At 42.5% G+C, this 12372-nt stretch overlaps 1 protein-coding gene across 2 annotated transcripts; it reads left to right on the forward strand.

Annotated features, from left to right (window-relative positions):
• Positions 1-4849: 4849 nt before the first annotated feature.
• LOC116188369 lies at positions 4850-12205 on the forward strand. 2 transcript variants are annotated; one of them, XM_031517674.1, is made up of 6 exons: positions 5235-5372; positions 5515-6081; positions 6497-6868; positions 6964-11268; positions 11424-11536; positions 11627-12205. In XM_031517674.1, the coding sequence occupies exons 2-4, from the start codon at positions 5932-5934 to the stop codon at positions 11236-11238; spliced, it is 4797 nt and encodes a 1598-aa protein (XP_031373534.1). In that variant the 5' UTR covers positions 5235-5372; positions 5515-5931; the 3' UTR covers positions 11239-11268; positions 11424-11536; positions 11627-12205. The 2 variants fall into 2 exon arrangements, with proteins under 2 accessions (XP_031373535.1, XP_031373534.1); XM_031517675.1 differs by lacking the exon at positions 5515-6081 and having other exon boundaries at positions 4850-5372.
• The last annotated feature ends 167 nt before the right edge of the window (positions 12206-12372 follow it).

Raw genomic sequence — 12372 nt, forward strand, 5'->3', positions numbered from 1 at the left:
TTCTGCTACAATAAGGTTCATGAATCTAATACAATAAAATATAAATCTCAATAACTAATAAAAAGGTAATTCCGAGTTAAATATAAAAATTTTTTGCTATCAAACAAAATAATGTATCACTGCGCTACACTCTTAAATATGATTTTTGACAATATAGCTTCTTCTTTTTTTTGCCTTTTGCTCCTAATTTCTAATTTGTTAACTAAATCCATGTAACTACTTTCTTTTGGATAAATGAGTTTATAGAACTTCTTTATAATCGAAAATCATCAATTTCCTTTTCTTTATTGGCTTTGTTTTGTCTCAAATTAAGGGATTCTTATTTTGAAAGTTGATCATGGGATAATATAGCAAAAATTATATGACGGGTCGACGTGATATTCATAATGATGGAAGTAGAGTCAAAGGACAAATGAATTGTCCCCCATCGATGCCAAAAAAAAAAAGGAGCTTATATGTGACAAGGTCTGGTAACTCATTGACTTAAATTTTTTTGTTATAGATGGTCTAACATCTTGAGGGAATACCAAATTGTGGACATCTCATGGAGCTCTCCCTCCAGGATAGGGTGATGAAAATCATGCTCGTGCAAAAGTAGAATCAGGAGGAGCAGAAAACCTGGTTTGGGGCTTTTGTCGTCATCAACAGGAACAATCAAGGGCGCGCATGCAAGGACCGTAGAGAAAGTTTATGGACATCGAGGGTATAGGTATCCCAGCGACAAAGGCTTGTTGGAGTCCTAAAACGAGGACTTAGATGGAGGCACAACTACCATACGGGAGTGAGTTCGTAGCCCATAAAAACTACCATACAGGAATGAGTTCGTAGTTGTGGCTAAAAGTGCACAGAAACCACCCCAGGAGGACTAACGGACAGGGATGAATTTGTGGTCATGGCTGAAGGTGCAAAACTAGTCCGGGAGGGTTCATGGACAAGTAGGACAAAGTGTCAGGATTGACATTTATGGTCGTGGCTAGAGGTATGCATGGATTCAAGCATGGTTGTGATTATGTTTTACTGAGTGCTTGGGCTAATGCAGCGAAAGGATTGATCATTTGGGAGAAGGTGATAGAATGGTGAAGTTAAGAGCCATTCAGGTAAGAGGAGAGTTACTCAGTATTCATATTCTGACAGTATTAATTCGAACGTCATAATTTCCTCTTACTGGTTCTAATGTATGGACAATCTAAACCGAAACGTTGGAATAACCTCTTGCTGCATTGGTGTTCAATTTGAACAAGTAGCAACATTTGTCCAAATAATTCCAACAATCGAGACAGCAATGACATCCGTTGAAGGCGGACAGTTCCCTTAAGTTCAAGAAATTGATTTGGATGGTTGAGATGAGCTCGATTTAAGGAAGGCTATTAGAAGAGTGAAGTCTTTTCGGTAAACCAAGTTCATTTAAGAGTCTGGTGTGTTTAGATTTAGAAAAGTTTTTTAACTTAACTCAACTCCACTTATCTTCAATTCAACAACACAATTATTACTTTTTCCTCTTTTTAAAACTTTTTAACTATTCAATTCAATTTTTAATATTAAATTCTCTCAACTATTCATTATTTTTTTTACAATTCAACAACACAATCATTACTTAATCATTTTACTTTATCTCAACTATTCATTACTTTTTCACACTTTTTTTTTCATAATTCAACAATACAATCATTACGAACCAATTAAAACTAAACTCAACTCTAAAACCAAATATATTCGTGTCTATTTAATGTATTGGAATAATTTAGGGTAATTGTGGTAGTTTAAGAGTTGTTTCATAACTCGTGTCTTAAATCTATAAATACCCATGTATTCTGAGTTTGATAGTGTTTGGGAGTATCCCTCCACAAACATAATAAAGTTTGGTCGTACAAATATCAGTAATTGTCTTAATAGTTCCTATCGCGCTTCCATCACATGATTTAAGACCAGCTGCACTCCCAAGATAAAAAAGGAAGTGGCTTATATGTGGTTATGTCTAGTAACCCACTGAGATTTTTTGTTGCAGATGGTCCAAACCCGTATAAGTTTAGTCTAATGCATACCCTTTTGGACATTACCATCAATCAAGAATTAAAAAAAGAAAAAAAAATCATAACGTAAAAGCTTTTGGAGAATTATTTTTTATTTTAAATGTAAGGGAGGGTCTAATCTGTCTCTAACCACCTAACCCTAATTAGCGGATTAGGAATAAAGCTTGTCCCATAAAATGATGAGACCTTTAGGTTGCGGGGATCTTTTTCTTTTCCCTCGATAAATTTAATTCTTTAAACACGATGCAAATATATGCTTAAAATCTACAGAATGATCATTATACAGAAAGGAAAAAAGCAAAGTTGATACAGACATTTTATAAAGTAAGTCCAAAATATTCGAATATATACGAACATCACTCCTTGTGATACGTGAATTGATTGGGAAGTTTCTATTGCTTCAAAGAAGGTAACTTCAAAACTAAAGGAGATGGGAGAAAAGGAGTGAAGAGACGAGGTGGGGGCTTGATTTCCCTTCCTTTAGAAGATACCCAAAATTCCCATTACTAATACCCAATCTCTACACCAAGAAAAGTAGGGGTTGGGGTCAAAACTAGTTGGCAAAAAACGTTGAATGGCTGGCTGCCCTTTTGAAGCTTGAACCTCTCGTTCCTCCGATAAGGTCTATGTTAATGTATGTATCCTCGAAAAAAAAAATGTCGAATGGCCGTCCCTTGACGAGCCAGTCACCGCACACTACCCCGAGTTTACATCGCGCATACTATTACTATTTTTTGTCTGTTCTACATATCTAATGGGGAGATGGCCCGTGCTACGCTCGGTCATCAATACTCGCTAATTATAGATCGTAAAATATAAATATAAATGATATTTTTAGTTATTATTAAATTATGGCAGGTCATCAAAGTTTATATAGAAATGAACATAATTGAAATATATTAATTGAAATCGCGATTACATCTTATGTTTAAAAAATGAAGAAATACTTATTTTACTCATTTAATATTGACATATCGTAAAAGTTCTTTGAGTTGCATGACTTTCTTTCTATATATGATCGTAGTTTATTCCAAACTCGTAGAGATTTTTTCATAAATCTCTCTGTAGAAGGAAAAACGAATTACACAGGGAGAATATTAAGAAAGAAACGAATTACAAAAGGAAAAAATGGTATGGTACATATTCTCTCATCATGCTTAAGTCATATAAGAATATAATTGTACCATAATCAAAATAAAAAAGCGTAAATATTAGTAATTGTACCAAAAAATAGTGCATAAATTGATTGATTTTAATTATTAATTTTTCTAACTAATGCTAGACCAAAAAAAAGAAAATAAAAAATCGAAGATGGGCCACAAGTTCGCTTTCAAGGGTCCACTAGAATTTCAACCTGTCAGTTCCTTAACGGGCCCTTGAAATTAAGTTGGTCTCCACGGGCCTAATTACAGAAGCCCATGCCCATTCAATTTCTCTGGTGGCTTGCCAACTTTGACTATGTTGGGCTCTTGAGTCTTGAAGAACCTTTTATGACTATATTGTACCATTTTTGTCAATAAATGTATACCACCTTTTCGACTCTAGTAAGGTGTAATGTCAATAAATAAATTGAGATCGTCCGTCGAGACCAGAAGTCGAGCTTTCATCATCTATATATGGGGTCCGTATCATGATACCAGATTCGGAATGCTAATTACGAAAATGGGTTTGGTCGCGACTCCGCACTCCTTCACCTTGCCCCACTGGGGTCATCAAGGTACCCTATAAGGCTCCCCTAATTGGTCAAATGGGTTTTATGGTTACGGTGAAATGCTTACTTAGGCATGACCCTTATGATATCATCAGTCAGCCACCTCCTGCAACATTATACAGAGAGGCAGAGGCAGACCCATTTAATGCAGCAAAGGGCTGCAGCCTTCCCAGAAGTCAGCAGCAAACTTTCACTCACTGCCCTTTCATTAGTGCGTGTATGTGTCAGGGGACACCTATGAACTATTTATCCGACAAACAACCTTAACTGCCCCACCTCCCATCATGACCACGGTCACCGTCATAGTCACCATCGATATTGTGCCCCTGTCATTTGCGTGTTCATATCACATACGGCACTAGCTAAATAACACTGCACAGTGACATATATTGATTCACCTTGGCAATCGTTGACACGGTTTAATATAGTTCTATAAGTTGTATAGACATCACAAGTATTTGTCAGATCCACTAGAATTTTGAGGATATCGAAATAATTTCGGTTTGGTCTTTTTAGCTCCTCGCGTTATATGTTTCTATGACCCTCGATTTCGAACATCCGTCCCCAACTTTTGACGAATCCCCCGACCTCATCTATCCCCCTCTTCTCCGCTTGCGCAGACGGTCAATTATGGACACTGGGAAGTGAAAGTTTCACTTTAGCCCCCATACTTTTCATTTACTTTCATTCTAGTCATCGTGAAGATGTAAACATAGAGTTAAGAGGGACTGATCGGCTGAATATCGAAGAGATCGAGGCCCTCCGGAAAAAAAATTGGATAAATTTGGCACAGTTCTCTCGATCAGAGAAAAATGACTGCGGCGGTACCGGACAAAAATTAGCTTCCCTTGGACGGGGGCAGTTTGGTAATCTCGCCTTGCTTGCTTAATCAGCTCACTAATGGCCAATTAGGCGATTAAAAATAGAATAAATCCAAAAGTCAAACGCACGTTTAGATCAGTCAACGCTGGATGCAGTCCGGTCACGTTCTTCTCCTTTCATCAATCAATCGAACTTACCCGCGCGTTCGTTTCACCAACCCTCACCGCCCGGTCACTTTATGTCTCCCCGTAACGAACTACCCAATCTGCCCCTCAGTCCCGATTTCATCTTTTCCATTCTGCCACCGTCGTCTCCCTCCCTCTCTCTCTCTCTCTCTCGCTACGAACCCGCGTCCCTCTGATTTCTTTCGTTTCTCTCTCTAATTATCGGGTTTTCACTTCTTTATCTCTCTAAGATCGGAGCTGAGCTTCGAATTCGTGCGGGTTGCAGTCGATCTGGGGCTGAATTTGGTGGCTGGGTTGCTTCCGTGGTGGTGGCTAGGGTTTCCTGGTGGTGTAATTAGGTCTCCTCGGCGTTCGAATTCGGCGTGGGGTTTCTCTTCTCGGGTTTGATTAGGGGTTTTCGGAGCTGTGGGCGTGGAAAAAGAACAGCGGAGGATTGATGGTAGTCGCTGGGATTGAAGAGATTGGGGGGAATGCAAGGCTATGCATGGGAGGGAAGGTGAGGAGAGGAGTAAGCAACTCGGGAATCTGCACATGCCGGCTGCGCCCTCGCGCCTAGGAGCTGCGCGTGACTCTGAAGGTTCTTTATCCTCTCCTGCCTCCTCTGCACCGAGTTTCTTTTGCAAGGTATAATCTTCTTTTAATCCTCTTATATAATTATATAATATATATGTGTGTGTGTATACGTATGATTCAGCTCAGCTATTGTTTTCCGGACGGTTCTGTCATTTGCTAGCTTGTGCGGTTGCTCTATTCTCTTGACAATTAGGGCGGGGTGAGCTGGTTGATATGCGCTCCCGGCTGCATAAAGTATTTGGAGGTGATCGCACTTTTGAGGAGTATATGGAATCGGTTCATTTGGAAAATGATTTGCAGGTCACGATATGTATCTGAGAGAAGGCTTGACATTATATTTAGGATGAGTATTGGGTTCGAAGGGGGGAAATGCCATTGCCTTGTGTGCTACTGATTCCGCCCGAAAATCTAAGTGAAGCTCTGTATAATCGCCGCGGGGACTAAATTGCAAAAAGAATTAACTGAAGGTCGTTGGAATTTTGTCAGAAGTTTGACGGTGCACTTTCTATCCAGCTCCCGGCTTGATCCTTCCTAAAGAAGATGGTTTAGTTCTTGTGCGAGATTGATGGTATGAGCTTACGATAGCCAGTTTGCTTTCTGGCTAGATGACATGGGATGGCTGAAGCTGAACCTTTTCTTTTTACGTTCGTTGATCTCGGTTAATTTCATTAAGGAAATTTTATCAGATATTAAAGAAGATCTCCTCGGGATGCTTCACATATTTGGATCGCGAAGTCTTTACTTGTGGAGATTGAATGTGGTATCGTACTGTCCTCATGGTTGATAGCTGCACCTTATATTGTGACCGCACATCTAGTATATGCATTTATGGTGAAATCTGTGCCCTTGACAGGCAGGACGTTCTATTGCCTTTTATAAATAATTCATCCATTTGCTGACGTAAGGTCCTGTCTTTTGGAGAGCTGGGGTTTTGCGGTCTGACATGGATTTGTTTCGGCTGTTGAATACTGTGTCCTGAATCATATTTGCTTCCCATGTCATAGTTTGCTTTGTTATTTGGAGTAAATATGACTTGGCACATAGCTGTTGGAGCTGGCTTTGTAATTTCACTTCTCCTTGTAATTGATTCAACGCCTTGCTTTATATGTTTGAGAAAAAGATCTTGTCCATTCCGTAAACTGCTGCTTCATTGTGTCTGTCATCTTCTTTTCTAGGATGGACGCAAGATCAGTGTAGGAGACTGTGCTCTTTTCAAGCTGCCACAGGATTCACCGCCTTCCATTGGTTTGGTTTATCGGGTTACAGTAACTAAAGAGAAGAACTTGAAGTTGGGCGTGAATTGGCTCTACCGTCCCACTGAAGTTAAGCTAGGCAAAGGCATCCTGTTGGAAGCCGCGCCGAACGAGATCTTCTACTCTTTAAAAAAGGATGAGATTCCTGCTGCATCATTGCTCCATCCATGTAAAGTTGCATTTCTTCCAAAAGGTGTTGAACTTCCGCGAGGGATCTCTTCATTCGTTTGCCGTCGGGTGTACGACATTGCAAACAGGCGTCTATGGTGGTTAACTGACAAAGATCATTTTAATGTGAGTCCCAATCATCTTGCTGTCCAGAACTTTTTTATTTCTATCTCTTTCTCATTGTTAGTTCCTGTTATTAACCTTCTCTGCACAATCTGCAGGAAGAAGTAGAACAGCTTTTATACAAGACGCGAATAGAAATGCATGCCTCTGCACAACCGAATGGTCGATCTCCTAAACAAACGAGTGGTCCAATGTCATCACATTTGAAACCTGGTGCAGACGGCCTGCAGAATAATGCATCTTTGCCATCTCAAAGCAAAGGGAAAAAAAGGGAGCGCCAGGATCAGGGCACAGAACTTGTTAAGCGCGAACGTTCTTCGAAAATGGGAGATGGTGATTCTGGTCGCTCCAGTTCCGAAAGCTCGCTGAAATCGGAGATTGCAAAGGTAGTAGAAAAGGGGCCACTTGTAGATACAGAAGGAGTTGATAGATTAGTGCAAGCGATGTTCTTCGAGATAAATGAGAGGAAGATAGATTTGTCTGCTCGGACAATGCTTACAAGCATCATTGTTGCAACAGAAAAGTCGGACTGTCTCAGCAGATTTGTTCAGATAAGGGGTTTGTCTATATTGGATGATTGGCTTCAAGATGTTCATAAAGGAAAGACTGGTGATAGCAGTGGCCTCAAGGATAATGATAAGGTGGCCGAGGAGTTTCTCTTGGTTCTGCTTCGTGCTCTGGATAAACTGCCTGTCAACCTTCCTGCCTTGCAAATGTGTAACATTGGAAAGTCAGTGAATCATTTGCGGACACACAAGAACCTGGAAATTCAGAAGAAGGCGAGGAGTCTAGTTGACACATGGAAGAAACGCGTCGAAGTTGAGATGAATATTAATGATGCCAAGATGAGTTCAAATCAGACTGTTTCGGGCTCTGCTAGGTCTCGTCTTCCTGAAGCCCCTCATGCGAATAAAAACATTGGTGGGTCCTCGGAGGGTGCCCCTAGGAGCCCCACTGTCCAGCTTTCTGCTTCTAAAGCTGCTCCGGCAAAGCTCCTCCAGGGTGAAACAGCTTCCAAGTCTGCATCTCAATTTCAAGGGTCAATGAAATTAGCTACTGCACAGACCTCACCAAACGTTAACTTAAGAGATGGACAGCCCCGCATTAGCAGCAGCCTGAGCGATGTACCTTTGACAACATCTAGGGATGAGAAAAGCAGCAGTTCTAGTCCGTCTCACAACAGCAGCCACTCTTGTTCAGGTGACCATGTCAAAGCTGGGGGTTCTGCTGTGAAGGAAGACGCAAGGAGCTCTGCTGGTGCTTCTTCAAACAAGGTGCCATGTCTTGCTTCTCGTCATAGGAAATCAGTTAATGGTTTTCCTGTGTCAGCTGCATCTGCTCGGGAGAGTGGATCAAGCAGAAGCACTTCCTTGCATAGGAATGTCGCTCCAGATAAAGCATCTCAGTCTGGATTAACAAGCGAGAAGGCAGCTGATGTGGCTCCTGAAGTTAATAGTCACAAATTCATTGTTAAGATTCCAACTAGAAGTCGTAGTCCTGCTCAACGGGCTGCTGGAGGATCTGTTGATGACTTATCCATGATGAACAGCAGGCCTTCTTCTCCTGCGCACTTGGAGAGGCCTGATCAACTGGGCACTGTTGTTGAAGGGAGGGCAGATGCTTCTCAAGCTAATGTGTCCTCGGATGCAAATGTTGAATCTTGGCAGGGGGATGATTTTAGAGATCCTCCGACTGCATGTGGGCCACTTGATCGTGATCTTGGCGAGGACCATTGTAATATTGATGAAAACACCAAGAAGACACAGGTAGTATCAAAATGTACTACATCGTCTCCAAGAAACACATTGAAACTTGGTAAAGCATTGGAGCCTTCTTTGAGCCCCATGAATGCTTTAATTGAGAGCTGCGTCAATTATGTCGAAGCTAATGCGCCAGTTCCCATTGGAGATGATGTTGGAATGCATTTGCTTGCTAGTGTGGCAGCAGGAGAGATGTTCAAGTCTGAACCGGCATCCCCAGATGGTTCTCCACATGGAGACCCTTCGTCAATGGAGCCTTCTTGCAAAGCCAATGATCTGGAAGTTAAACCAGTGTCTCAAGATAGCTATTTACGAAATGATGATGCTTCTAAAGGCTTGGTTAGTGAGTGTGCTCAGAGAGACCATTTTGAGGGTTCTGCTCTTATGTCCAGCAAAGGAGATGGTAAAACCTACCCCTTATGTATTGATGAGCGAGCTGGTGAAGCACAGGATGTGCGTCTGAATTCTTCCAGTGTAAATGGCGATCAAACTGCAGCTCCATCTTCTGGGAGCAACAAGGTCAGAAATGATTTAGCAGTAGCTGCTTCTATCTCCGAGGCAGGCATTTACTCTGAAGAAGGGAAAGAGTCCAAGGAGAGTGCATCACTGGAGGGATCACATTTAGATGGCACCATAGATGAAAAAGTTAAGGTTGATACTTCAATCTTGCCTGAAGGTAGAGTCATCAACGATAGTTTGGCTGTTAAATCAGAAGAAGCTGCTGAAGTGGGAACTATGTCTGGAAAGGAAGGTGGGAAACCGGAGAAAGATTTAGATGATCAAGGGCAGGTGGAAGAAAAGCCAACTCTGATGATCCTATGCAAGCCGACTTATGAGCAAGATATGAAGACTGTTGATGGACTTAAGGCAGCAGAGGTGAGTGAAAAGGATGCTGTAAATAAAAGTAAGCAGAATGAGAAACCTGATCCTTCGATAGCTTTGGGTGTTCAGACTGTTGCAGGACCTGCTTCAGGCATTGAAAAACATGTGGAAAGCGAAGCAGCTTCTGAAAAAAAGGTTGGTGGAGCTCTTTCTGAGCCGTCAACTGACCTTAATGGACAATACATGGATGCGAGAGGGGAGTCTAGAGGATGTGATGTCCCAAGCAGCAAAGAAGCCGATGAGATGGAGAAATGCAATTTATCTAGTGCCCATGCTTCTATTGCAAGGCCATCAGATGGAGACACGAAATTGGAGTTTGACTTGAACGAGGGATTCAGCACTGAGGATGGGAAATATGGTGGATCTGTTAACTTCAATCCTCCTGCATCTTCAGCTGCTGCTGTTCCTTTGATTAGCCCAATGCCCGTTGCTTCCTCTTCACCATCAGCAGGTCTTTCTGCTCCGATTGCTGTGGCTGCTGCAGCTGCAAAAGGACCATTTGTTCCCACTGATGATCTATTGAGGGCCAAAGTGGAAATTGGGTGGAAGGGATCAGCGGCCACGAGCGCTTTTCGCCCAGCTGAACCCAGAAAGATCACAGAGATGCCAACTGTTTCTGCATATACCACTCATTCTCCTGACATTTCTTCGGGAAGACAGAATCGTCCTCTCTTGGATTTTGACTTGAATGTTCCTGACGAGAGAATCAATGAGGATGCAGCTCCTCAGTATTCTCTTGAGACATCTTCATTGTACAACTCCAGGAGTAACTTTGAGAAGGCACATCAGGAGATGGCGGGTTCTGTACCCCCTCGTACCTCTGGGGGGCTCGGTCTTGATTTAAATCGTGTCGATGAGGCTCCTACTGATAGTGTGAACTACTCGACAAGCAACAGGCGTAAACCAAATGCGGTTGCATGTCGAGACTTTGACTTGAATGATGGACCTGTAATTGATGCTGCTGAACCATCAACATCAGGCCAACAGCAACAGAGGATTAACGTGTTTTCTCATCAGCAACCTGTTCATGGGCTTCGGGTGAATAGTGCTGAGGTGGGAAATTTTTCGACTTGGTTTCATCCTGCAAGCACTTATTCATCTGTAACAGTTCCGTCGATCTTGTCCGATCGAGGGGAGCAATCTTACCCTATCGTTGCTGGTGGGGGCCCACCGAGAATGCTGGGGCCTTCCACTGGTGGTGGTATCCCGTTCAACACAGAGATGTACGGAGGGCCTGTACTCTCATCTTCACCAGCCGTGCCTTTCCCATCTGCTCCATTTCAGTACTCCATCTTCCCTTTTGGGACCAGCTTTCCTTTACCATCAGCAACTCTTTCGGGTAATGCAACAACATATGTGGATCCATCTTCTGGAGGAAGGCTAGGGTTCCCTCCTGTACATTCGCAGCTTGTGGGACCTGCTGGGACAGTCGCATCCCAGTTTTCTAGGCCCTACGCAGTTAACCTCTCAGATGGAAGTGGAAACAGTGCCATCGAGAGCAATAAGAAATGGAGCAGGCAAGGACTGGACCTTAATACCGGGCCTGGTGGCCCTGAATTGGAAGGCCGAGATGAGACGTCTCCTCTTGGACTGAGGCAGCTGTCTATTGCTGGCCCGCAATCGCTAGCTGAGGAGCAAGCAAGGATGTATCAAGTAAGCAGTGGGCTGCTTAAGAGGAAAGAGCCTGAGGGACGGTGGGATGGATACAGACAATCCTCGTGGCAACAGTAAAATCCCCATCCTGCACTCCTTATGGAGACTGTAAGCCTTCTACGTCTATGATATTCTAATTTGAGTTGATCTACAATATCCTATCGGCTAGATATTATCCTCCTTTACTCGTTTTCTTCAAAATATGGGGGGAGAGGATTTCGGGAACCTGTAACTCATAGATCATTGTTCCATGTTTCCTTTAGGTGGCTTGTTTTCGTTGACCTTTCTCAATTTGATGCGGAAGAGGGGGACATTGATGGTAGAAAACAGGGAAGGATGAAGACAATCTTTAGAGCTCGCGGTTCTGCAAACTGAGGTGAGGACTCGTGAAGTTTCGGTCGGAAAACATGTGAACCTTGCCATTTCCTTATAGAGTGATTGATGAGGCTCTCTTCTCGTTCTTCAGATTTTGGGGTTGGGCTAACTCGAGGAGGTCATCATCTAACTCTGATCTGTAGTCGATGTCAATTTCGTCCAAGCCAGGAAGAACGTCTCGAAGAATATTCGTACCAGTTATAGACTTGTTCTGAGGGGCTGCGGATACATATCTTCCCTTTGTATATATTTTTATACCAACGGAAGGGGAAAAAGGAAAGGGGAAAAAGGAAAGGGATTTGCATCGCTCGTACTTCAAAAGCAATGGAACCTTTGCAAGGTTTAATGGAACTGAACCGAATCGTCATCGTCTGTCGATGCTTTCTGACGGTGGGAATGTGGGGCCGGAGATGCATTCTGCTGGAGCCGTCTCTGCAGGAGCTTTGGGTTTTTAAGGTTCATATTATGTCCCGCTGTTATTTTAGGTCCTTTTGAGGTTGTCTTCATCAGGCACTGCTTATTCTCTTGTGCCCTTTTCTTGCATAATGAAAATGTTCAGGTGCTTCATTCTGTAAAATCCCGCGACTTTTTGCCCTTTTCGTCATTTGGTTTATTGGAAACTCTCCTAAATACAAACATGAAATCACTAATCTCATTATCCTTTCTCATCCATTTGATGAACTTGGACGCAACATTTTCTTTTTCTTTGGAAAAAGAAGCTCGGTTACGACAGAATATATGGACAAAGATTGCCTATGCACCGTAACTGAAGATGCAGAGAAAGATGGATAAACATATGAATTAACTCTAAAACACACCCAAAAAAAAAAACAGAAA

Source organism: Punica granatum, chromosome 8 (assembly GCF_007655135.1).
Source record: "Punica granatum isolate Tunisia-2019 chromosome 8, ASM765513v2, whole genome shotgun sequence".
Lineage (NCBI taxonomy): Eukaryota > Viridiplantae > Streptophyta > Magnoliopsida > Myrtales > Lythraceae > Punica > Punica granatum.